Raw genomic sequence first — 27786 nt, 5'->3', positions numbered from 1 at the left:
CTTCAATTATTTGTTTAGTTTAATATTCCTTTTTAGTTAATTATTATTTTCTATTACATCATTAGTTTTTTCATTAAGGATAAACCTTTTAATATATCTCATATAGGATACTTCTAGATTTCATGGCCAATCCCCCATAGTGGGTATGTGCCAGTGCGAAGGGGCAACAACAACAACAACAACGAGCCTCCATGATGTCGCAGCGCTCTGGCTCCGATATTCCCCAGCCAGCGCCCACTTTGGTGAAGATGGTGAAAGGTTCCGCCAAAAGCAGCGTGCCTCCCTCCCACAGTGCGGACATGTGCCGACTGCCGGGCAGTGTGGGTTCCACCAGTGCGGCGTCGCGGTTCCTCACAACGCCGAGGCTACAGGACGGCTACATGACGCCATCAGAGACCCAGGTAGAGAGCAGGTCTGCGTTCGGCCACGGACGATTCCAGAAGACGATGCTCCTCTGTGCACAGGTGCGTGCTAACCAACATATTTTAAAAAGTGAATCCACATTCTGGGTACCGATCTGCCAATCCTCTTTTGCAAACGTTGATCTGATTGTTCGGTCGACTTCTCAGCAAGGTTCCTTTCGGCATTGCATAAGTCAATTGCCAGGCTTTGGGGTGGTTGTTGCCAAACTGCCGCTAAATTTGGCGGAAAAAGTTTCTCCTGTAGTTGTGGCTTTTCGGTGAGAGTTTGGTGCCATCCGCGGTGCATTTCGCGAGTGCATGAGCGACGCTGGCCGTTTTAATTAACGGAATGAACCGCGCGTTGCAGAATTCGTTTTATTTACGGAATAAACCGCGCGTTACAGAAGTCCAGCTTGGTGCTGCCTTGAAATTAGGAGGCCAATTTAATTATCAGAATAAACCGCGCCTTGCAGAAGTAGAGCGTGGCGCTGCTCTGCAATTAAGAGGCCGTTTTAATTAAAGGAATGAACCGCGCCTAGCAGAAGTCGGGGCGCGTTCTCTTGCTGTGTGCGCAGCTTTGCAATGAAGATATCGCGTCTCAGTATTAGGAATGACGTGGAAAACTGAATAGAGTCAAAGGAGGTGATGGGCTGCCCCCCTCCCCCCTTACTTTTTTTTCTCTCAGTTCATCGTGTCGCGTCGACCGCGCGCTACGACGAAGGACGCTACGCTTCCCCTAGCTGTGTAAGCACAAGCCATATCATTCGGACTCGTATATACATGCGATGAATAAGCGTGCCAAGGCTGGTTAATCGGGGTACGTCGGATATGCTACAGCTATGTACGCCTGGAAGGCTGTTTTATCGAGCTGCTTTATCGAACCGCGCTCGACTTCTGCTCGGCGCCGTTTATTCCGTTAATTAAAACAGCCTCCTAATTGCACGGCAGCGCCACGCTCGACTACTGCTAGGCGCGGTTCATTCTGTTCATTAAAACGGCCAGCGTCGCTCGTTCGCGAAATGCACCGCGGATGGCACAAAATTCTCACGGAGAAGCCACAACTACAGAAAAAAAATTTTGCTGTCAAATTTAGCGGCAGTCTGGCAAGCCTCACCCTCCCAGTCTGGCAACCACTAATGCAACATCGAAAGGAACCTTGCCGGCTTCGCTTCAATGTCGTTTCGCGCCAAGATTCACTGGAATATTCTTCTAGAAATTTCTTTAAAGCAAGGAGTTAAATTGACATGCTGATATCTCACCAGACCTGTCCAGAGCTGCAAAACATTTCGAGGCATGTAGGTCAGAAACGGTTATTCTGGGGCAGATTTATTCCATAACATTATCGTAAATATAGGTACAGACAGACCTTTATATTTTGAAATGTGGCTGTCCACGATGACAGTTGGATTATCAACGTACAATACCTCAAGCGTTGAGGTAGTACTGCTGCTTTAAAATACAATCACAAAACAAAGCAAACAATGCTGGCATGTTTGCGTCCTGCAGTGCAATATCACCAAGAAAAAGTAACGCGGCCTTGCCAAAATTTCAACAGCTGGTTCCTAAATATCACGGCTGGCCTAATGTTGAACAGCCGTGTGAAAATATATCTGAAGTTGCTTCGATACTGAATTTGGTTACGGACAGACATGTCTCAAAAACAGAAGGGACTACAAAGCGACAAACCAGAAAAACATCACATGACCTATTACGTGCAGGGGGCTCAAAAGTTCCCAGGAGACTATCCTACGCATTTTAATGAAGCGTGCACGTGGTCTGCCAAATTTTCACCCATGCTTTAGATGTCATACACCCGGCAAATGTCCGAGGACATGGTTCTTTTTTGGCGTAACCGCTGACCATGGCACATTCTGCCGTGTGCTAAAATCACTTTGTGAGCACTTGTAGGCAATAAAGTGCGCTAAAAATCAATTAGGTTTAAATTATTTGTGGGGTTGCAGTTTGCGTGAGACTACAATGAACATGTGGCTGCCATTCTTCAAAATGGGGTTCTGGTAGCTGAGCTACACAACCTTGAATATTCAATCGTAGCCCTCACTTCCTTTTATAGCTGTCTCTTGCGAAACGCTCGTTTTCTTGGCTCATCTCACTTCGAGTGCGACTGTTCGTTTTCAATACGCTAAGAAGAAAACCAAAAGCGCCTACTCGAAAGCAGCAAACAGGTTTCTCTTGCAGCCCACATAATCATGTTATACCAAGCTCTCTTGGGGTTAATATAAGCGCATATACAAGCTAGGGGTCCATTACGCCATTAATATTAATCATAAATTTTCGGGCAGCACCCACTGAAACAGTGTTCAGAGCTTTGAAGACAACGAATGTATCCCTACACATATGTAAGCTATTATGGGCATTTCGTTGATGTTGCGGCTGAGGACGATGAAACACTTGCTTTACACGTGTTGGCTGTTCGGAAGCTTCTCAAGACACGCTAGTTCAACTTGAGGTGATGGCGCAGATGTTTAGAAAACGTAGAAGAGAGCTTTAACACGGAAAAGCACAAAAAGTGTGCTTTTTGTGTTTTACCTGCATTCTTCACTGCTTCACCCGTCTTTTTCACGTGAACGTCATGAACGCCAAGTTTAGCTAGGCGTCAACTGGCCAGACAGCAAATGTTATGACGCGCTAGTTGCACAGTTTGGATTATATGACGCCTGGTTTTTATTTTGCTTGGCTACCAACCTATACACACGTGTTGACGCCATTCCTTGCGTGGCATGACGCCTGTACAAGGTCTTTTTGCAAAGCAGTCTGAAGCTCCAGCGCACCTCTGCAGTGGAATTCTCTACTATAGGAAAAGAGCGTGGGCTGAAGTGCCATGCGATTGTAGATATGTTGTCCTCACTTCGCCTGATAGAAGTTATGGACATGAACGGTGTCTGCAGAGAGCTACGCCACTGTTATTTTGATGTAATACCTGCTGTCGCATTCCCACAATTATTGCCCACTTGCTCCATACCTGTCCTTAAAAATGTAGAAGCATGGAACCAAAGCAGCTCCATCTTTCTAGTATACTGACGCGAGGTAGGCTGGCAAGAGTAGTGGCTGGCCTTCTGGGACAAATATACGAGGTTATAGGGTATGCTGTCGCCCTCAGGTATCAGGCATTTTTATTTAAAGGCTCTTGTTTTCTATCTATGAACCTGAGTAACAAGTACCTAATGATACTCTCGTGACAACATTATACGCTCATTCCTACAAATGCTACATTCAATAGGTATCAAACTATCAATATAAAGGATACATGATGCTGCTCAAGTAAGGTGCCCCAGGCACCGGACCAGGTGGCCAGCACTCGTTTGCAAAAAGTGGGAAGTGTGAAGTAAAAAAAATTGAGACGACGGGCACAATCAGTGGCAGTTTGTTCCGCATATCATGCGCCGCCTCTCCAAAGGTGGGTGCCCTGTAGGAGCAATGAAAACATTCGTGTGTGTACATTAACAATCATTTCGCTCCTACTCAACGCAGCTGGCAACTATGCTCGCCTACTCCTACAGCTTCACACTACTATTCATCGATCTTGAGCCGGTAGAGCACTGGTGCGCGCCTCCGCAGCAGTTCGCCACCCTATCCGAGCAGACGTGGAAAGACATCGCCATCCCACGCGACTCTAACGGGGACTTCAAGCAGTGCGAGCGCTACGAGCCACTCGATGCGCCAGCTTCGCCCCTAGCGGCCTCCACGTCGCAGGCTGGTGCCCCCGCGATCTCGAATCTGGAAGCCAGCACCCAGCCACCTGTGACAATAGACAGAACTAACGCCAGTGAGGTCCACTGCGAGAGCTTCGCCTATAAACCTGATACGCCTGGCAGAAACGCCATCGCTCGCTGGAACCTGGTCTGCGACAGGTCGTGGTACGAGGAACTTCTGAAAGCAGCATACACTGGAGGTAAGCTATAATTTCGCTGCACGCGCTACTTTGGGATGTCCAGATGACGCGGGCGAAATGGGAAAACACACGCATAGTAAATAGAAAATCGTAGATGCCTCACAAGACGCCAAAAGTGACCGTCAAAGTACGTGGCATCAACACAAGTGATATCAAAAGTAGTCACGTGATAAAGTCATGACATAGCGTCCTCATGTCATCGGACATCAACAAAACCTGACATGATGTCTTTACCTTGACGTCAAATTATAACGTTATCACGTAACTTCGTCGCTTGGTGAAATATAGACTGATCCTGCAGGCGCAACACTGTCAGGCAATGTGCAAAAACATTGCATTGCCTCATATCGCAGAGGTCTCGCCGGACAACTTTCGGTGTGAATGGCTTCTGGGGAAGGTGGGTGCCAATTTTATACACTGATAAGAAAGCTGTAAACGATGAAAATCACAAATGTGCCCTAGAAGTTGTCTTTGACCACTGTATGAGAAGCTAGGTGCTTTGTTTCAAAGAATTAGGCCAATAAGCCAATTGAGCTATTCATCAAAACCTGGCAGTGCAAACAAAATAGCCATAATAGCAGCGGGACACAAGAGTGCTCCTTCACCCACCATTTCATCTGGGTCCCATTTCTTTTCACCGCCACGTTAATAAATCCGAAGAAATCATTCCTGACGTTCAGCGTTTAAACAGCAATGAACAATTTCCAGAGACGCTGTAGTGAAGGACTCCCAAAACTTTTACCACTTCGCACCTTTTAACATGCACTTGGTCAGCACATGGCCCCATCGCGGTGGTAGAGTGGTTATGGCACAAGACTGCTCACCCGAAGGGCGTTGGAACGAATCCCGGCGATGGCGGCTGCATTTTTGCTGGAGGCGAAAATGGTGTAGACCAGTGTGCTCAGATTTAGGTGCACGTTCAACAACCCCATGTGGTCGAAATTTTTGTTGTCCTCCACTACGGCGTCTCTCGTAATCATGTGGTGGTTTTGGGACGTTAATAGCTACATATAACTGTATCAACATAAGCACATGTGCCTGAAGCATTTTCGAATCCAACTGCCAAGGTACCATAGTGAATCAATGCGAGGTATTTTGCCTATTGAGCCTTCTTCCAGTTCATTCAGGTCCAATTCGTCACACATACATAAAGGTCGCTGTGATTAAGAACACCATATTGACAGTAATGTCATAGCTAATCAGTTCGATAGGCGGGAATTGAAGTGACGTATAGAATGTATAGCTGCCCGTTCGGCATTCCTTTTCAGACAGCCAATCATGCTTTGTCGACCAAACCTCTTTGCAATTTAGGTCTGCCTGTAAAGAATATGCTAAATGCTTTTCAACCGTAATAAATAGAGTAAAAGCAAATGAATCGTCCATTTTTTTTTCGGCGTTGTATGCACGTCACCTCAAGACACGTTAGAGAAAGTATGCGCTGATCTTCTTTTGATTCGCTGCACACAGAGGTTTTGGAAGCCCCGCCGCGGTGGTCTAGTGGCTAAGGTACTCGACTGCTGACCCGCAGGTCGCGGGTTCGATTCCCGGCTGCGGCAGCTGCATTTCCGATGGAGGCGGAAATGTTGTAGGCCCGTGTACTCAGATTTGGGTGCACGTTAAAGAACCCCAGGTGGTCAAAATTTCCGGAGCCCTCCACTACGGCGTCTCTCATAAACGAATGTTGGTTTTGGGACGTTAAACCACACAAATAAATCAAATCAATCAAGGTTTTGGAAGCAAAACAAGCTTATGATGATACTATTATATGTCACCGAGCGCCGTCCGAATAAATAGTGAAGGCAGCGCCCAACAGCGGTCGATTATCCAAGTCATAAGGAAAGAGTGAGAAGGCATGCCAAGAAGAAAAATGAAGGTTCTTCTACAAGAAGCCTGGTATTTTATTGTTTGTGTGGAAGTTTAACCCGTGTGCCAAGGAAGCCGGCCATGGTCTAATATTCATTGATTTCCCAAATACTCCCGTTTCCAGTATGAGTAATAATTTGATACGAGTGAGCCTTGTTGGAACTAACTTTTTCGCCAACCTAGCAGTCACCGCTCTTCATCACAGTCATTTCTCTTCACGAGAAGCCGCTCACTCGAGGCCTACAGGTACCCGTTCTTTTCAATTGAATAATAGTCAATTATACTTTTTGTTTTAAACCTATATACCATCTGTAGTCGGACATGGTAGCCTGGTAGTCGGTGGAACTTAACGTGCCCCCACAGCTTGTTTGCTCGAATATGTCATAAACAAGGTAGAAGCTTCAGGATTGTTTGATTGGCTGTGAATAGGTGTGGGTACTATTGACGTTGAAATAAACACTTAGAACGGCAAGCATTCCCTATGGCGTAGGCCATTAGGTCCAGTCATTACAAGGAACAGGTGCTTACTGATACACTTCGGCACAAATGCACATACGCTGCAACAATATGGACCTCACTGCACGCAGAATATCTTTGTGAATGCGTGCTACTGTATCTGTTTTCTTTGATGCTACTAGTACTCACAGGCAGCCTTTCTTTCATTTCTAATCAATAATAATTAATGCACTGTTGGTATAAAATGAGTCCGTAATTACACTTTTATCTATTAAATTGGTGAAATGTAATAAATTAAAAGGTTACTCCAAGTATTCGGGTAGTCAATCAATAAACTGTGATGGATTTTCCTTGCTTGATTTGTTGAATGAAAATTGAGTTTCGGCAAAAAGAGCATGGTGCTAGTTTAATGAGTGGGGCTGTATGTACTCGCCTTGCCGACATTTTGCCAAAAGTTAGTTTCAGTCAAAATCAAGTAACTGTTGTCGTAGTGAGGCCTTTGCCAAAGATGGAGGAGTTCGCACTAGACGAAAAGGCGATTTAGTGATTTTTGCATTTTCATTGCTTGAATGAGTTACAAAATTGAGTATTACAAAGTTACAAGTTGAATGTTACAAAATATGAATACATATAGTGCAACGTAAAGTAACACGCTGCAGAGCCATGAATATTTGAAAGGCGTGGTACACATTTTACTATAACACAGCAAATTTGACATACAACACTGTTTAGGGAAAGAAGCACTGGATATTTGACAATAGGAGAAAGTAATGTCAGTGGAGCTCTTTGCCAAGGCAAGGGCTATATTGCAACATGATGGTCCGGAACCATATGGCAAAAAATGTCAAACATTAGAGAAATTAATCCTAACTTCTTATTTGGTTTTTGCAGCGAGTGTCCTGGCCATACCGTGCGTAGGCCTAGCGTCGGACAAGTTCGGCCGCCGCCCTGTACTTCTCTGGGCTTCAGGATTAGTGGTATTGTCGGGTTTGGCTACCTGCGTGGCGAGCTCCTTCGTGGTCTACGCTCTCCTGCGCTGCTTATCGTCGGCTGCCTGCAGCGCCATAGAAGTGATCTCGTTTATTCTACTCTTCGAAAGCACGCAGCCTGGCCCCAGGGCGCCTTACTGTGCTCTAGCCATATGCTGGCCCACAGTCCTCGCGCCCATATATGTCGCCGCACTCGCTGCCTTGATAAAGGTACTTGTTCCAACGCTTTGTCTTAAAAAGCTCGTTTAGTAGAAATTACAATTACGTTCTGTATGAATTTCAATTGAGTCCCCATTATACGTAGACCGCGTACGCAATAGTCCAACATGCCAAACATTAGGCTACTACCACATGCGTTTTTCTTGCGCACCAGTGCTCAAGATATGTGTAAATCAGACGTTTTATGGGTGTGATGGTTCCATAGGAGCTGTGCAGCAAGATCCTGCCTACAGACGCTCTTTAACTGTTGGCGCTATACAACATCATCTAATACCCACGTTACAGAGGCAAGTTAGCCGCCACTATGACCAACCATAGGTAATTATTCTTGGGCACGATCGCGTAGAACAGCGATTAGCGTTAAACACGATTCGCTGATGTTACACAGCGCAAAAGCATCATTGGCTAAGCGGGCGCACACAACCAGGCGTACAATAAACTGACGCACAAATCAGCAGATCGCTATTCTTCGTACGACAACGTGCCACTTATTTCTCGCATAAGGTTCCTCAAATGTACAATTATGGGAATATGGACAAATATATGCGTTCAACTCATCTGTTATTGCCGCGCACACCTTTGTATTGTGGTACGTGCTCCGCATATTACGCAAAGTATTTTCGCTTATCTTTATCAAGCTTTCGTGGTTCCTGCAGTCCCGTTAATCCGTTTTTCTCGCATGCTCGCCGATATGCACTCACGGCTCAAGGGTACAGCCATTTTTTCAGTCAACTGGCGAACCGATGTTGCCAAGCACGGTTTCCTGCAGCCGCAGTATCCGGCATAACCATGGTTACCCATACTGCATAAACAAAGCGAACAGCAGTTAATGTAACCACAATGACGTTAACCATAGCTTAGGCATCCTGTGTAAAAATAGTATACATAATCCTAGACAAGTTTGGCCAGAGCCATGCAGACTGGAGCAAGCCGGACGGCGTGGGCGCTTGCGTGTTCTAGCTGCGTTAACTGCTGCAGCCTCGTAATTGCTTACACGTCAACTGTAAGATAACTGATGAAGCAGCATAAAGTGAAGAAGCGAAAGCGTCCTGTTCCGCGACCTCTTGCAATGGTATGCTTCGTCATATCAAACGTTTTCTTTGTTATTTCTTCTATCACGAAACTCGCCGAATTCAGCGTGACTTATTTAGCTAAGTACTTCAGTAACACTTTCATCCTATTCCTAGGGAATAACTACTTTCATTGTTTGTAGGTAAAGCGAACGTTCATTGCCTTGTTTTCGATTGTACAAGTTCAGCAATGAACTCTACAATTAATTTGATATTTTTGTATTGTAGATTGTTTGAGTGCCTTCTTAATAAATTATAGTTCTATTGACAGTACAAAGCATTGTTGCTGATATTGCTGTTTCTCTAACATGTTATTTTCAGTACCCTTCTATGCACTCAGTGTTATAGACGGTTGTTCACGTGCAGGACAGGTTGCTGTATACTATTCAACTTGTACATTTCAGGAGTCGGAGCTACTCAACCTGGCTCTCAGCTCTTCCTCCCAGCTTCACTCATCTTTCTGACGAAGAAGAATGGCGATTTGGGCTAGTTGGTTTGAATTCATAGTAATAAGGGCTGCAGCGCGAGCACGAATGTGCTAGAAGAAACAGACAAAGTCGAGGTACGGAAGGCAAAAGAGGACAACACGAGCGCTTTCAGCGCTCGTGTTGTCCTCTTTTGCCTTCCGTACCTCGACTTTGTCTGTTTCTTCTAGCACATTCGTGCTCGCGCTGCAGCCCTTATTACTATGAATCTTTCTGACTAAAAAACACCCATTAATAATAATATTATTATTATAATCATTATTATTATAAATAAAAATCTTGATAATATATTACTATTATGCAGAATCTCTCTGTATTTCCGATGGAGGCGGAAATGTTGTAGGCCCGTGTGCTCAGATTTGGGTGCACGTTAAAGAACCCCAGGTGGTCGTATTTCCAGAGCCCTCCACTACGGCGTCTCTCATAATCATATGGTGGTTTTGGGACGTTAAACCCCACATATAATAATAATAAAATGCAGAATCTCTCCACAACTCATTTATCCAGCAGGCTTCTAAAACTGTAAACCACAATACGTCTTCCTCAACTTGTCTCATAGACAAGCAGGGAGACAAGTCTGTTAGCCACCTTTCAGTATATAGCCTATAGCGAAAGAAATTTCGCTCATGTCTGTTATTCAACGAACTTGTTATTATTATTATTTGTGATATGTGCGCAGTGCATTTGTTTTTCGGTGAGGGGAGAGCGCGGATCCGAGGGCTATAAAGTGAATGTTTTCTCAAAAATAAACCAGTTGTTAGATTGCGCCCGCTTGAGTTTTCTTCTGTATCCATGTGTGCTTTCACAAAAATTTCAAAAACGATATGTTTCAACTGGGCCGATTCGTAGTTTAGCTTGAATAGGCAGTGATCTGGGGTGAAGTTTTTAAACCTAGCAGTGACATCATTGATTGAGTCCAGAAACTGTTCATAAGCATTCACAATCATCGTTTCTCTGTAGATGACTCTGGATTTCGTTCCAACACTGCTAGATCATCATCACTGCCATCACTTTACTGCCGACAGAATCACACTGATATGTTATTTTTTTTTCAAACTAGTTTTCTGTATGATATCCTGTCCTTTACTTCTTATTTGTGTAAGTTTTCAGATTCCGCGTATGTTGACCTGAGAAAATCGGCTATTACATTTGCCTGCCAACCTCCTTCAACACTCTACTGCTCACAGAATACAAAGTTTCTATAATGTTAATTTTCATGATCTTAATGGCTTTCACTGTCCGCACTCATTGTTGCTATATTATCTGTGCACTGTTTTAACATTGTTTTTCACTATGTACAGATTTTTTCCTGTTTAATTTTTCACGAAGGTTTCAGCATAGTTGGGTATATTCTCCTTTATTTAGCACTTATTTTTTATCATTCTAGCCTTGTCTTTCTATTCTTCTAATTTCGCAACGATTTTTTCTTTGTGTTTTCAGAATTTTATATAATTTTTATGAAGAGTATTTGTATTGTTTTATTTGTTTGTAGCGTTTTTTTTTTCGTGCGCCTGCACTAAGAACTCATGGTTGTTTCAGGGCACGTTAAATATATTATTGATTGGCGATGGTTTATTGTATTGCCACTAAAAATAATTATAATATTATACTTCAGAACTGGGTCATGTTCAACCTGATGGTCTTGCTACCGTCGTCGCTCCTGCTGGTCACCACGGGCATGGTCGAAGAGTCGCCACACTGGCTCCTCGTGAGCCTGCGCTTCGAAGACGCCGAGCGCGTCGCCGTGTACGCGGCCAGGTTCAACGACGAGGACACGGACCGAGTGCGCAGGCGAATCGACGCCATTCGGCAGGCGGCCACGATCAACAAGCCCGGAGGCCGAGCCGCACCACTGCTGGAGGCTGCCAAGCGATCGCTGGCCGCTACAGTTGTGTGCGGTGGAATGGCGTACCGAAGCTTCGTCCTCAGCGTGGCCTGGTGAGCTCGCTCGATAACGGGTCATCGACGTGTAAACATTTTACGTTCAGACTATGTAAAGATGGAAAATTAATTTATTCTTTTGTGCAGCCACATTATGCACATCAGCGTTTTGTGGTGTTACGAGCGACAAGAACAAAAAGAGTTCGCTGCTTAGTGCATGTGTATATCACTTCAATTTGCTGCTTTCACATACGCTTATTCGCTTTGCGGCCATACGCACGTGTAAACACAAAAGTGTCTGAATCTCGAATCGAAGAAAAGCTCCCTGACGTCATTGTCGTCTCAGAAGTGACGTGGATAAATTTCAAACGATGAGAAAAAAAAATGGATTCGCGGATTTCGATGACGTCGGAGTCGTAACCATGTGCTTTAGGTCTGCGATGATGGGTGGCGGATGATCAGCCGGCTCAGCTACCGATGCACATTCACGAGGCTTCATATTCATAAACGCGTTTCTTTTACATCGAAAGCTGTTATGAGATCACAAGGGTCACGTGCACATTAGTTGTCCGCCACCGCTGCTGCCACTGCTGACGTCGCCGCCGGTGCCCGTAACCACTATCGCGCGAAATTAAATTTTGAACCTACAGAATAAAAACGCCAAGCTCACGATGGGATTTGATGAATGCCATTGCAGTCTTCCCTGCATGTCAGTCCAGTGTTCTACCAGTGAGAGACGCTCATGATAAAACTTCATTACAAACTGCCACTAGGCATATAAAATTCCACAAGATTTCTTGCAAGTGTGCAAGAGGTACTGCACTTTTCTGAAAAATTACGAAGGATTGCATTATGAATACGTTTCTACGAAACTAAATTTACGATGATCTATGACATAGTGGGGGCCATGAAAGTGCTCTTGCAGCAGCTACCCAAAAATTGTTTTAAAACGCTCTGAAAGGCCGCTCTTCCAGCTTTCTCTGTGACTGTGCTGCGCGTTGCGCGCAGGCCTGGCGGCTTTTTAAATACGATAGTCTTTCTTGGGGACATTCGACGCAAAATTTTGGTCTGGCTGTCTGTCTGTTTGTACATTTGTCTGTTTGTCTTCTCTTAACAGCATCGGGTATTTGAAACGGCCGACCCCATCGGTGGCGCCCACCTATGTTGCTCAAGAAGCATTCATACTTGTGGAACTGTCGTATAAAAAGCAATTATTGCGCGTGCCTGGGGCACCATAACAACACGTATATATTCTGCATGTGCGCCTTTTACTAGAAAAGGCATACATGAGTAATTTTAAGGACCGTAGTGCTTATCACGCAGCGCTGACCATTCGACGTTTGCAGGAATAGGCGAGTGTTTCCAACGCTTTGCTAAAACGAGACGGTGGTGGCACCTACCCGTCGCCTCGCGTTCTACACTATATAACCTCTGAGGCGGGCGCGCACACCCTTCTCTGAGCCACGCACTTTGTTTTTGAAAAAAAATGCCAGATGGCACTCATGTCTCACGTGTGACGTGACTTGATGTGCTCATTCGCCTCCACTGCACGCTCGAGGCACTCTAACTCAGCGCCTCTAGAATATCATTCATCAATTTTCATGAACACAACATCAAATAAATGTTTTGTTCACTCTCTCCACACGCCAGACTATCGTCTTTTGACGACATGTGCAGATTAAATACAGATACCGGGCCAATTTTTTTTTTTCGTGCTTCTCTCTATCTCCGTGCTCGCACATCTCACTCCTCTCACAGTATTCTTGGCTGGTCGGTGTGGTTTCGCCGTCCGGCAGCGAGAATTTGAACTTGTGCATGATTACGCTAATGAGCGGCAGTTTCGCTTCGATAGCTTCAAGGCAGCGCAGGCTTTCCGTACAATATCATAAGAAGTTGTATGGTCGGAGCATACTTAGTGGTTCGGTTCGGTGACCACGCACGAAGTGCTTTGCATTTCGCCTCTTGTGAATGTGCCGCCTCGTTAATGTGACAACTTGTTAATGTAACATCTTGTCACAAAATAGCGCAGCTCGTACATGCACCAACAGTATTTCTCAGTCGGCTACTTCTTCGAATTTTTTGAGCCGCTATGTAAACAATTTATGTAGCCAACTCGTTTTTGCTATTAGCATCAACTAGAAGCTATGAAAGAGCAAGATATGTCGCAGTGTAGATGAATTGAACGATCTGCATAATAAATATGTATTCAATTGACTACAGTTTGCAATGTACTGATACATATGTCCACTTTTCTGAAGGCACTACACCGTTCGACGAGTCGAGCAACATTTTGCTTCCTGCGAGCAATGTGAACTGCAGAATTTTGCTTTGCTCAAAATGGACATAACTAAACTCAATATGCACTATATTCCTTGCCTGAGATATTATTCTGTCTGTGCCAAACGCAAACATTCTTTACTTAATATAAAGGCATATTTATTGTCAACTTAATTAGGATGAGACACTAAAACACAGATAAACTTAAGAATTATGTTACTATTCTTCTAGCGATAGAAGATTGAGCGCCTTCAGGCAACATGGTAGCGAATTGACACACTTACGTACAGTTCTCATAGGTGGTGTCTGCAAGGACTAAAGTTATTGAGTGGACTAACGAAACTGTTCTTAAAAAGGGCGTAATGCGATCACGTCGTAGACAGGTTAATGCCGCTCCTCGAATACTTTGCTGCAGTGACAGATCTGTAACGCCTTGCAGCATTCACGGCTCAAGCTGCCACTTAAGCCTCGCATTTCTGAGGCACTGTGTGGTATATAGATGAGCGCAAGCGCAGGTAACCTATTAGCTGACAGCACATGCCTTTGTGTTTATTGCCTCAAATACTAACACTTAGAATTTGTTCATAACGAGTGGGATTGCTGATTGTGCATGCGTAGATGTAGTCATTGAACGGTACCCACGACAAGCTTTGTCTAAACGTATGTTCTCATAAATGACCACAAAGATATATTTATGACAATGGACGTTCATCTTCGAGATTCATATCTGTCATAGGCATTAGAGTGGCTGCTTTTGTGTCATATGTTGCCATAACAGCCAAACAATGGCCATTGTGCTAGCTCTTCATTATCACAGAAAATCACAGTACACAGAAAAATCAACTACTTATAAGAAGACATGGCGCACTTTCGTGTTACAAGAATTTCTATGACGGAGGGATCAGTGCCATTCATTTCGCATGTCGCCAGTGCGGCGTTTCTTCATGCTTGCACTTCACATGTGCCTTTAACAAGCACTCGTGATGTAAGGTGGTCCTTAAGAAGCAAAAGAGAGCTTTAGTTGCTTGGAACTTATGCGATACCGTCGTCGTTGTTTCAAGCTGCGACAGAGACAAATGGAGAGCAAAGGCTGGGAAGTCAACCAAGCTTGGCTCGGTTGGGACGGGAAAAACGGGGAATAATAGAAGCCAATGAGGTAGAGAAATATGAACATCAGTATCACAGATATGAATAAATACTCAGCTCGCGATTACACCAACATGTTCACACGCTGCTCTTTCACAAGCCCTCGTGACGTCCGGTGTAGGGGCCCTACAACACCTCTTGAGCATAATCAGAAAACGCTGCCGAAGGGGCTCCCGACAACACGCGAGCCAATTATTATAGCACAGCAAGCGGCCACAATAAATTTTCAAAGTGAGCTAAAAATAGCTTTTTTTTTCTCTCGACAAATCACAATATGCCCAAAAGTCAGACGCGAAGTAAATTACCCATCTATCAGCCATTGGCTGATTTGAACATGGCTCGCTCGCTTGTTACAGAGGCCGCCGTGGGAGGTCGCTACTTGTCCACGCGTAAGCGCGCGATCACACTGACTGGCCCAATCGTCCAGTTTGGTCACACTGAAAAAGCGCCGCATTTGAAGAAAAAAAAAAGAAAATGTGCTCAACGTCACGAGGCGCACGTGACGCTTTTTGTGGCCCTACCATCCCTACCTGCTTAGCTTCCAGCGCTTTCGTCGGGACGAGAGAAGAGAGAATGCAATAGCACCATGCATGCAACAAACCTTTGTCACGCCACTCGCACTGGACGGATTTTTTAAATTTTTTGTGGCGCTAAAATTGTGAGGCAATAAGCTTTTTCGGTGAATTTATTTCGTGTTTACTTAAAAAAGCATTTCAGGGCCCCTTTAAGAAGCACACGAGATGCTTTGGTCACTTTGCACGTATGCGAAACCATCTACCAAGGTCTCGGTATCTTCTTTTCTATAAGTTGTCGTGTATCTAGGGGACCGAGCTTGAGTTCCATAGAAAGGCTTCAGGATTGGTCTCTTGAACAGTCGCATAAAATGTGCTCGAGTGTCTCCTCGCAGTTGTATATGTAGCACGGCCGCACTGCTGGCCATTTCAATGGGACATGAATACGCATTTGTAAATGTCACGCCCAACCACATGCGACACAGCATTTTTATCACGTCGTGAGAGCCCGGGCGACAAACGAAGTTGAGAGTTTAGGACGAATACAGGCACGCGTTTGAGAAACCTTGCCTACTCCATTGTAGAGACCTGATACGGTGCGCAAGTGACTTTTATTACCGCGCAGCGTCCATCTTCAAAATTAGTATAGGCATGCGCAGGTCTTGGTTATGAGCTAAATGAGCAGCTTCATCAGTGTGGTCATTGCTAAGAATTCCGCAATGACACGGCAGCCATTGAAATAAAGTATTGTGTCCTTCCTCGAGCGCTTGGTGGTAGCCCTGCCCAATATGATACACTGATTGTTCGTGTAATCCGTGCCGTAAAGTAAATGGTAGTGTCTCTATGGTGGACCTCGAGTCGCAAAATACGCCCCCATGCCGCAAGCAAAAGTTGACAGAAACGAGTCAGCAATTATTCACCATACGCTTAGTGCTTTTTCTTTCAAATTCAACAAAAAGTACGCGTGACCCAGGCTCACGTTGTTCGTCGTGTACTATGGCGGACTGGCGACCGACAGCAAGACGGTGAGCCGCGACTACGAGCTCGCCAAGTGGGTCGTGGTGATCGGAAACGCGCCAGCCATGGCGGTCGCCTACTTCCTGGTGAAGCACTACGACCATCTGTCCACCATCGTTCGCCTCATGTCCACGGTGGCTATGGCCCTCGCCCTTCACGCGGCGCTCGTGGCCTTTGAGCTGTCGTTGCCACTCACTGTCCTCATCATGTGGGTGAAGCTGCTCCTGAACATCACCTACGTCGTGTTCTCCGTGGAAACCGTCGAGATGTTCCCGACAGAGGTGCGAGATATTTATTTGTGTTCACGCTTTGAAAGCTGCTCTGCGTTCTCTATGTGACATAATTGTTGTTCAGAGCATAACTTGGCTGCGCCTGGACGGAACAGGAATAAAAACTACCCTAAATTCTTTCCGACATTAAATTTCTGTGACATAAAAGAGGATGCCTAATTTTGGCTTCCTGTGAGCCACCCAATCACTCAAACGTTTTTTCTTCACTAAACAGAGAGAAATGTACCAAAAATGAGATTCTTATTCGGCTGCAGGTATTTTTCTACCTGAATGCCTTATGTCGCATTATTAAGACTAGAGGTCCACTATGTTTCTTCTGAGACTTGGTCTTTGTAGGCACCTGACTTGTTAGTATTGCTTCTGCGCGAATATGATGAATACGATTGATCAACGTTCCTGCATAATTTTACACTGACATTATTTGTGCTTAGTGGTCTATGACTGGCAGCAATTGAAACAAACAGTCTGTTCGCTGCTCTTATTTGACGACCTGGTAAGAGATTTGTAATCTAATGACAATGCTGCCTCGTCCTGAAATCAATGTATTCTTATTACGAAATTGGTCAATGACTAGAATTGTTAAATTTGTGTAGGTATGATAAAAACCTTACTATGAAAAATTTATCTGCAGCTTTTGTGTGTAAAATACATTCACATGACACACGTGCTTGTCTATTCCCTGTGTAATTTTGTATCACAATTTAATTGATACCAACATACTAAACGTACGAAATGAACCTATACAAAATCACACTATCTCCCACTAATTGGAACCACGTGCAGATGCGAAGCAGCGGGCACGAACGCTTACACTGGCGGCATCGTTGACGCTGGCGCTCACCGCGACGCTGCTCAGAAGAGAATAGTTGGGAGGCACAAATACGCAAGTCCATCATTATGGACAAGCGTTTCCTGCTAGAACATGCAAAATGCTGCTAATGAGCACTGAGAGACAGAAGACTCGAATGGAACACGACGACACGCAGTCTACTTTTAGCGAAGGCGCAAGCTGCGAGTTTTTAGACACTTTTAGCTGGGCGTACAGGGAAGATGCGTGCGCTCTGAAAATGACGTTGCGTACGCTGCCAGTGAAGAGTGCAACGGCACTTTTAGTTTAAGGTACCATGATGCATTTCACTCAACTAGTTAAATCGTATTCAAGACGCAGGGGTTTTCGCATGCTCATCAGTGCCACTGACGTTAGATGTATGCTAGGTCCCAGTAATAACGTGGCCTCTGTGATCTGCGTGAAAAACATCTTTACGGCCAGGGTAAGCGCCACCAGTGTACAAGTAAGGCCATAGCGTTCACTGTAAAGATTTTTAGCCTCGTTTCTAGGTGCACTGAATGTGCACGTTCATCTTTGCTTTGAACTAGGCTGCGCAATGCGTCTGATTGGGCACGGCCACACTGGATCGAACCCAGCGTTCTATCCAGCGCTGCTGTAAATGAGGCTTGACAAACTGTGGAGCAAGTAGTCGCGTTCCAGGTAGTCATAGCCTAACGATTACTTCCAGCACGTTTAAGGAGTGAAAGCTCGCACAACGTGAAAGGCGTGTTATGTTGCGTCATGAATAAAAGTATGTACCAAGGTGCTGTTTTATTTACTGGTTCACTCGCCGAGAGGCTTGGGAGAAAAAGACGCGTTCCTGCACACAACCTGTAGAAGGCGAGAGAGATAGACTTTATTAATTTCCGGCAGATTGCTGGGATGGGCTCCCACCTAGGGGCCAACGGAGAGACCGTGTCTCCCGGCAGCTTCCTTGGCCTGCTGGATCGCCCAAAGTTATTTGTCCAGGCCCGAACTGAGCAGCGCAGTCCGCCAACGCGCCCGAAGGTCTTCATTGGAGGCCGCGATCCCAGAATTTCTGACTAATGCTGGACATTCCCATAGTATATGGTCGAGAGTGGCTCTGGTGGTACAGTACTGGCATAGATTAGAACTATAGACGTCAGGATATATGTGGTGCATGATGACAGGGTTCGTGTGTGTGCGTGTTTGTAGCTGTCGCCACTGAACGGACTGGGCCCGATTTAGCTTGGAGTGAGGCGGAGGGTACTCCCGCCTTTGCAGTCGATACTGTTGAATTATGTCATTAAATTTAGTGAGCCGATCGTCCCATTCCCACACCGGCGCAGAAAGGTCCGTTTGGGTGGCCGCTTCGTCTGACGTGACTCGGAACGTAAGACCTCGAGCCACGTTGTGCGCCACTTCATTCGGATTGGCCTCCGCGTTACCTAGCGGTGTGTGGGCAGGGAACCACAAGATGTGTACGTATTTGTCCGCCTCGTGAATTTTGCCTGTATTAAGAATCCGCAATGCCTCGGGGGAGATTCTGCCGCTGGCGTAGTTTCTAACGGCTGTCTGCGAGTCGCTGATTACGCATGAGGCGTTAGAGTGGGCTATGGCCATCGCGATAGCCACTTCCTCTGCCGTTTCTACGCTCCGTGTTATGATTGACGCGCTGCTTTTGCATTGTTGTGTGTGGTCTACGACAGCAGCCACGAAGTGGTGACGCTCCTGGTAGCGTGCTGCGTCGACAAAGACTGCCTCATGGTTGCGCCCAAACATCTTTGACATGGTCCTGGCTCTACTGACACGTCTGCCCTTGTTGTGTTCAGGGTGCATGTTTCTTGGTATGGGTGGTACTGTTAGCTTAGCACGGATAGTGCGTGGTATGTCGTGTTTGTCTCCGTGTTGAGTGTGGTAAGTAATACCGAGATTACATAGAATCTAGCGGCCTGGCTGAGTCTTGGCTAAACGCTCGAATTGGGAGATTTGTTGCGCCTCAATAAGTTCCTCAAGGGTATTGTGTAAACCAAGTTGAAGGAGTAGTTTGGTGCTGGTGTTTTGAGGCAAACCTAGCGCTTGTTTGTAAATTTTCCTAATTAGGCAATTGAGTTTTGACTTTTCCGCGGTGAACCATCGGTGGTACGCCGCTGTATAGGTGATGTGAGTTAGAACAAACGCTTGGATCAAACGGATGATGCTGGCCTCTTTCATGCCTTTGTGTTTATTGGTAATGCGCCTAATGAGGCTCATCGTGTTAGACACTCTGGCTTCAATGTTGCGAACTGTCTCTCCGTTGGTACCCTTACTTTCTATGATCAAACCTAGCACTCTGATTTTGTCCACGGTTGGTATGGCGTGACCATCGCTTGTAGTGAGTTTTATATCAGCGTGTGCCTGCGCTTGGGGATGTTGTTTGGGTGGCTGACCTCTAAGTGTAGGGCGATATAGCAGTAGCTGAGATTTCTCCGCCGAGCAGGATAGTCCAGTTCCTTGTAAATACCGTTAGACTGTGTCAATCCCCTCCTGTAATCTCTGTTCAATGGAACCGTCACTGCCGTCGCACACCCAGAGGGTGATGTCGTCGGCGTAAATGGTGTGATGAAGTCCTTGGATGGTTTGAAGTTTTGAAGGAAGACCAATAAGGGTGAGGTTAAACAACATGGGAGATATCACGGAACCCTGCGGGGTGCCCGCACTTCCTATGGTTATTTCGGATGACCTGAGTGCTCCCACAGTGATCGTGGCCGTTCTGCCCGTAAGAAATGCTCTAATATTGTTGTACGTGCGAAGCCCCAAGTTTAGGGTATTGACCTGATTTAGAATGGTGCTATGCGTGACAGAGTCAAAAGCCTTCTTCAGATCAAGACCAAGTATGCCCTTAGTGGAGCGTCCCGTACTGTCTATGATGTGATGCTTAAGCTGCAACATGGCATCCTGCGTTGAAAGATGCCTGCGGAAGCCAATCATGGTGTGTGGGAAAAAATCATTGTCTTCGAGGTAATTTGTCAGTCTAGCCAGGAAAGCGTGTTCCATCAATTTGCCTATACAAGATGTTAAGGAGATGGGCCTAAGATTGTCAGTATTCAGTGGTTTGCCTGGTTTCGGAATCAGAATCACCTTGGCCGTTTTCCAATGCGGGGGCAAGATTCCGGTCTTCCAGCAGTTATTAATATAGTCTGTGATATGCGTGATCGACTCATCGTCCAAATTGCGTATCATCTTATTCGTGATGTTATCCGGACCTGGTGCAGATTTGGTGTTAAGTTTTTGTAGGGCGGCACGGATATCCGCTTCGGTGAATTCTTCGTCTAGAGTAGTGTTGATCTGGCCCGTATAATCTGGATGCTGCTGAGTAGGAGCCTGAGAGATATATTTGAGCTCTACCTCCCTAAGAAACTCCTCCTCGGTGCCCTTGTAAGCATGTATTAGTTTGTTGATGGTTTGTTGTTGGGCGGTTTTGCTGTCTTCTGGGTCGAGCAGGAACCGTAGAAAATGCCAAGTTTTACTAAGACTTAGTTGCCTGTCCATCGCATCGCAGGTTTCATCCCAGTGTTGCCGGCTTAGCTGTGTTGCATACATCTCTATCTCTGTGTTGAGGAGTGCTATGCGTTTCCTGAGGTTTCTGTTGTGTTTCTGTGTCTTCCACCTCTTTTGGAGCGATTGCTTTGCCTCCCACATGTGGAGGAGCCGGCTATCGATCTCTTCGAGGTGTGCCTCAGGAGGTACAATTCGGGTGGCATTATTAATATCCTGTTTAAGCGTGTGTATCTAGTCCTCTATGTCGCTGATGGGTTGGACCTGGTTCTCACGTGATTTGCGGAACTGCGTCCAGTCTACCAACTTTAGCTCTTTTCATGTGAATTTACGTGGACCACCTTGAACATGTACCTCGATGATGTAGTGGTCGCTACCCAGGTCCTCTAGGGTATTTTTCCAGGTGGCTGCTGATGTGTTTCTCGTGAACGTCAGATCAGGCGTTGTGTCTTTACTGGAGCTAGTGCCCGCACGCGTGGGTGTGCTAGGGTTGGTGATGAGAGTTAATCCCTCTTGCTGCGAGTCAAACCAGAGGGCCCTACCTTTAGGAAACACATAAGAGTATCCCCAGGCAGTGTGTGGTGCGTTGAAGTCCCCCGCTATTAAGATGGGATTTTGGCCAGCGATGTTGAGGGCGCGTTTAAAGAGTGTGAGAAATCTGTGCTTTTTTGTTTAGGGTTGCTGTATATGTTTAGTATAAAAAGACTTTCCTGTGTCTTGCGTTGCGGAACGAGTTCAATAAATATATTGTCTATATTGGTAATTTCCGTGTCGTGTTGCGTGAACGTAAAGTTTCGTCTAACTAGGGTGGTAAGGACAGTCGTCTCCCCGTTGACATGTCCAATCGAGCGGTAGCCTGCCAATTTAGCGAGACAATGCGTCTCCTGCAATAAAATAATATCGGGCTTAACTTTCCCCTTAAGGTATTGGTTAAGATTTGCTTGCTTATTCGCGTAGCTTCTACAATTCCATTGCCAAATTGTGTAGGCGTGATTTCTAGCTATGATGAGATGCAGGGGGTAGGAATGTCGCCGGCTGTATCACACTGAATGCCGACGAGGAAGGTTGCTTTACATTCGCTGTGGGGTCCAGTCCGCTAGGTGGCAGAGGGGTGATTCTAGCCTCCACAGCGATGAGTCGCTGTTGTAGGTGTTCGTTTTGTTGCTGGGTAATTTTAGCTATAGTCTCTACGCGGTCAGTAAGGGCTGAGATCAGTCGGGATGCGTTGCTCATCCACTCATTTAATTCTTTGACTGATTGCTGAACTTCCTTCAGGACTTTATTCTCGGGCGTTACGCGTGCGGGTTTGTATTCATTGGCCTGGGTTTCGGCTCTGCGCTTGGGAGGTGGTGGTGTTGTACCTTCCTCCGATTTTCCACTGGGTGTAACAGCTGAGAGCGGTGGTACTACTGGTGGAGCATGTTTTGTTGTTTTATAGTGGTGTAACTCCTCCTTGAGGGTCCTGTTTTCCTCTCCTAAAGCTGTCATTTTCTGGTTACATTGTGCTAACATCTGCTTTAGCTGTGCTATTTCAGCCTCTAATTTATCACGTTTGCCTTGAGAAGCGACCTCCTCAGACCCCGAGCGCGCCCCCTTGACTACGTCTACCCAGCCCACCTTGAAGGTTGCGCCAGGTCCAGGTGTACGGCTCCGAGATGTTGACTGCGACCGGGAGCGGCGCCGGGAGCGGGGCCGGGGGCGAGACCGCGACCGAGACCGCGACCGAGATCTCGACCAGGCTTTCTTTCCGGGCTTCCGGGTAGGGGTAGTGTCCCGCTGCTCGAGGCTGTTGTCGACAGGCGTTGGCTTCGTCGGGTAGTCTTCATATCGTTGTTGTTTGTTGTCGCTCCCATCGCCGGCGTTTCACCAGGTACGGCGTCTTGTAACGTGCCCTGCACGCCTTCTCGGCCGTCTGGTGGTCGCCGCCGCATAGTTGACAAGTGGGCTGGCATTGGTGATCTTGCGGGGGGTTGGTCATACCACAGCCACGGCACACCCGGTCTTTCGGGTTTGGGCATACATCTGCGCGGTGCCCCAGGCGACCGCATTGGTAACACGTCTCTATCTGTTTGCGGTAAAGGGAGCACTTCAACATTGCCCCACCGTATCGAACGTATGTTGGCACGCGAAGACCAGCGAACAGTACGATCACCGTCGTTGTGTTGCTGAGGCGTTTTGCAGCGATGGCTGTAGGGTTCTTTGTTGTAATCACATTAGCTGTAATATCTCGGACAGTATCTTCCAACAGGATATCACGCATCACGCCTTTCGACGTACCGTCTGGTGCTGCTTCATATGCGCTGGTATCGTACGTCTTGTTGCCGACCTCAATGCGAGAGATTTTCTGATATCTATCAGCATGCGCCTTGATGGGTGTGCTCACAACGATGATATTTTGCTGGAAATTTGGGCATATTGTGTCCTCATCTTGGGCGTCTCTCGGAATTTCAGCGGCGTGGTAAATGCAAGTCGCCAGTCGGGCGGCTCCATAATCGGTGAGTCGAAGGCCGCCTTTAGGTCGGATGATGATCTTGTAGTCACCTCGGGGCAGTGGAGGCATCCGGCTTAATCTTGTTATTTGACTCAGGCATTACTCACGCCGTTTCCTGCTGTTATTCCCTCGTTGAGAGTCCGCACCGGGTTCTAGTGATTGCGCGCGGGTCGACTTCTTTGATCCTACGGTGCTCCATCCTGTACTTTCTTCGAATTATTCACGAGAAATGGGTTCTCCCTCCACAGTGACCTCCATTTCTTCTCAAAAAGTTGGACGCGTCAAACGCGCCGACCGGCGTTTCTTGGTGCCCGCAGAGCTAGGCCGGCCTAGGCAGCAGAGTCTCTGGCAGCTGCGCTGCCGGTGGCTTGGCAGGCGTTAGGCCTATCTCTCTCGCTAGCGTGGTTGACAAAAATGCGTCGGTAAAGGCGTCAAAATTCAAGTTCCCACCTGGAACTTGGTGCCGGGCGATTCCTGATGACAAGCTGAATACGCGGGTACCAAAGTCTTGTGGACTTCTAGGTGACTTCCGCTGCAAAACATTCGTTGAAACCGGAGCCGACACGACGCGCGTCCATTCGCTCCGACGAGAGCAGCGTCTCTCTGTCGAAGGCGATTCTGAAGGATTTTCGTGAGACGCCTGGCTATTTCTCCTGAGCAGGATGCCGGAACGCGCTGCTGGAATACCTTGTCTGCATGAAAACTTCGCCTTTCTTTGTCAAATACACAGGCCTTGCATCAGGTCAGCTGTTGCTATCCGCGTCGAACGCCACTCCTGCCACCACATACTCTAGTTCTGGTATCTTCGAGGTCTCGCGACAACGTAACGTAGTAAGCGTTGCGTTCCATAGGCAGCGTCTTGTTTCGGGCGTACGCGCACACCTTTGGTATCGATACGTTACGCACTTCACATGCACATGTCTCTCCCGTGGCAGTGCAGCGTACGTGGGCTCGTTACGTACCCGCAAACTCAAAGTGTCTTTTATTGCTCAACGCACAGGAGAAATGTCCCACTGCCATTACCTTGTAGGCCAAGATCCAGGACTTATATATACGGGGTAGCCGTGTTTGGCTGTGCAGCGTGAGCAGTTGGGTTCTTTAGGGGCGAAGCTCTTTACAGTGGCACCTGTTCGTCTCTCATACCCGTCGTAGTGTGTAACAAGTATAACATTTTGACCTCCAAGGTGGTGCCGGTGAAAGATTTCTTCTGTGCGTTGTTGAACAATAAAAAATACTGCTCAATCTACATGCCAATGGCTGCTAAGGGGGAATGAGACAGGAAAATTCGGCTTTTAGTTAACGCGCACGCTGCAAATTTTTATTGTTCAACAACGCACAGAAGACAAGAAAGGGTTGCTACGTTAAACTCGCTGGGCGTAACCTCCTAGGTTTTAAAAAGGTTTAGCGAGTGTTGGCCCACAGTGCCATGAATACAGTGAACTAGTATATACCATGAACTCGAGTAGGTTAAATGTGGGAAGTAGACACGAAGCGCAAGCCGTAAGAAAGTGTGCGTGTGCCTCCTCTTGTTCAGTCCTTGGAATGTCTGCTGGATGGCGGTGCTTCTATATGAGGAATATATGATGAACAGATGCGAGATGGTGGTACTTGGAGTGTTGAATAGGTGGACGAACGGACGCACAGACAGATGCATGGATGGACGCACGGATGGCTGCACGGACGAATGGACGCATGAACGAGCACAGCAGCGGATGCATGGACGAAAGCAGGGACGGATGCACAGATGAACGTGCGGACGCACGAACAGACGCACGCATGGACGGGCGGATGGACGCACGGGCGGCCACACAGACGCACGCTTATATGGAAGGAAGCAAGAACGAATGGACGGACGGATGCTTCGCCCCACTATCCATCATTCACTCCGTGGATATGCTGCCACTTTTTTAAATCAAGAAACTCGCTAGCAGACGCTGCCTGCGTCGACATTTCGAGAAAAGAGAGGGGAGGGCGTGGGAAAAGAGAGAGATAGGGGACGCGCACGTGCCATGGGGGTGTGAGCGTGGCCAGGAGCGAAGCTCAGTGGAGAGAGAGGGTTGTATGGTAGTGCTCAGAAGAGGAAAAGGCAGCTAATTTCTGCAGCCTGGTAAGGGGGGAAGCAAGCGTAGGCGCTTAGGTTACGTTGCCTACGAGGAAGAGCACAGCAGAGGAGAGAGTTACGCGCATGCGCAAGGAGGTTGTAAGTGCTGCTGGGAGAGATGGCTAGATGAGAGATAAACGGAGCGAGCGTTGGCTTGCAGACGCCTCTTCCGTCGGCGTTGCGGGGCGAGAGAGGAGGGGAGAATACAAGAGAGAGGGGAAGTGCACACACGTGCTGTAAAGGCGCTCATGCTACACACCGGATTGAGCTGAACTATGAGATGCTTCGCATCTAAAAAAATATGTGCATGTTTTTATACTGCCTCCTAACTACCTTGAAGTGCTGTCCACAATAAACCTCAGAGGTCCCTTTACAAACACTCAAATGCTCACCTTATTTTAATTTGCCACTGCACCCACCAAAATAAAGGATCGCGATAACAAGACGAATCAACTGTGTCTTACATTTTTAAATTTTATCTTTGTGTAAATGTTCAGTGTCTTAATTTTTATTATTTTCAGTGTCAGGAATTGCATTGTTTACCTGTCCACCTTATGAAGCCCTGAATGACTTTAGATCTCTTGTGCTGTACGTTTTCTAAACACGCTAATTATATCTTCGTAACGACTAGTTGAATATACCACTGAATCTACCAAAATAAAACTTTCATAATGGAATGGAATGAAAAAAACTTTATTTAAAACTTCGATATAATGTTAATAATCAATGGGTTGTTTTTACCACTCACATGACCTTCTTTTTACATTTCATAATATTGTTTAGAATTTCAGTGTCTTGGTTTTGATGCTTTTTTCAGTGTGAGGCATAGCAATGTTTACCTGTCCGCTTCATTAAGCTCAGAGAAAGTTTTGATCTCATATATTGTACGTTTTCTAAACATGTTTATTATTTTTAAAATTGACTACCTGAATGTACCCTTGAGCCCACCAAAGTTAAAACTTCAGGATTGCGACATGAACCAATAGGTTTTCTTTTATCATTCCCAAGACCATTTCATACATTTTATTTTATCGTAAGACTTCAGTGTCTTAATTTTGATGTTTTTTAGTGTCAGGTAGTGAATCGTTTACCTCTGCGACCTATGAAGCTCTGAGGGAGTTTGAATATCGTATGCTGTACGTTTTCTAAGCACATTATTTTTTGGTGACTAGTTGAATACCCCAACATTACAATCTTGCAACATCCCATGATCATTGCTTTCTGCAGACGCCATTGCCTTGTAAAGCTGCAAGTGACAGATTTTCGCTTACAGAGGCCGCAGCATGCATTTTTAGTAAAGTGGATATGATTAGGTTTGTACTATCTTTTCTTCCTTATCAGTGATAAATGTGGAGTAATATTGACTTTTTATGGCTACCGACTCTATTAAATCGGCGTTTTAGTAAGCCAAGGTGTCAGAACAATATTCATTGTGTGTGTTCTGAGGAAATAAAAAAAGAATATTTGGCGTATTGGCCAAAAATGTATCAAAGTGCTTTATTATTTATTTATTAATTTATTTACCTACATTGCCATTGTGCATTGCTTAGGGGGAAGTCACTATAGGTCATAACATCCTCCAGTTAGCAAAAGATGCATTAGCTACAGCAATACCCAATATACTTCGCATAGTAAAACTAGAAATGTATTGTAAACCACGAAATGTATACATTAGAACGATACATTATGAACTTCACAACACTTTTCGATAAAGAATACATTCTTGTGGACTATAGTGAACTACTTCACTTTACTGTGGACAGTAATATTGCCTCAGTTACAAGACTTCTTTAGGGGTATAGAAAACAGTTTTATATTCGCCGTTTTGAACATTTTCGGCACAAATGTGCAGATGCGCAGTGTGGGCTTCGCTGGCGCCTACATGTGGGGTCGACTTGGTGCGACTTCTGCCAACGCGGTTAAGGACCTCGAGAACCAGCTGAACGGAAGTGCGAAGGCCCTCCCGGTTGCCCTCTGCGCTCTGTGTTTGTCCCTGTCATCGCTGATGCTAGTGACGCTGAGCAACGAGGAGGCGCCTGACGCGGCAGTGATGGCACTCATGTGGAACGACGAGAGGCAGAAAGAACCGAAACACTGACGCGGTCACGTACCTCTTTGACAAGTATATTGATATACCCGGCACACATGGGTTCATGTAGAACTTACAACTGTGAACGCCTGTGAAGTGTCCGTGGTCTAAGTATATGTTAGCTATTGTTCTGCCACTTATAATTATCATATAATCGACGCCAATCTACATAATCGTGTGCTATTTTATCATGTTGAGCGGCCGATTGCACTCTATTTGCTCATATTTTAAAAGCAGCTCATCATCGTTTTTTCTCGTTTGT

The 27786-nt window shown here is 46.1% G+C and overlaps 1 protein-coding gene across 1 annotated transcript; it reads left to right on the top strand.

The window, feature by feature from the left end:
- The first annotated feature begins 194 nt into the window (after positions 1 to 194).
- Positions 195 to 27786, top strand: LOC119187293 (solute carrier family 22 member 7). The gene is made up of 6 exons (XM_075870298.1): positions 195 to 464; positions 3891 to 4311; positions 7522 to 7829; positions 11009 to 11331; positions 16183 to 16507; positions 27288 to 27786. The coding sequence occupies exons 1-6, from the start codon at positions 195 to 197 to the stop codon at positions 27531 to 27533; spliced, it is 1893 nt and encodes a 630-aa protein (XP_075726413.1). The 3' UTR covers positions 27534 to 27786.

Source organism: Rhipicephalus microplus, chromosome 8, assembly GCF_043290135.1.
Source record: "Rhipicephalus microplus isolate Deutch F79 chromosome 8, USDA_Rmic, whole genome shotgun sequence".
Lineage (NCBI taxonomy): Eukaryota > Metazoa > Arthropoda > Arachnida > Ixodida > Ixodidae > Rhipicephalus > Rhipicephalus microplus.
Note: the sequence above shows the minus strand (reverse complement) of the source record. Positions and strands in the feature narration are given on the sequence as shown.

Bases quoted from the DNA above. Each gene is read 5' to 3' on its own strand.
- LOC119187293 (XM_075870298.1), top strand. From the start codon at position 195: ATGTCGCAGCGCTCTGGCTCCGATATTCCCCAGCCAGCGCCCACTTTG. The intron at 4,312-7,521 runs GTAAGCTATAAT...TGGTTTTTGCAG, and splicing joins GAAAGCAGCATACACTGGAG to CGAGTGTCCTGGCCATACCG. The intron at 11,332-16,182 runs GTGAGCTCGCTC...CGCGTGACCCAG, and splicing joins TTCGTCCTCAGCGTGGCCTG to GCTCACGTTGTTCGTCGTGT.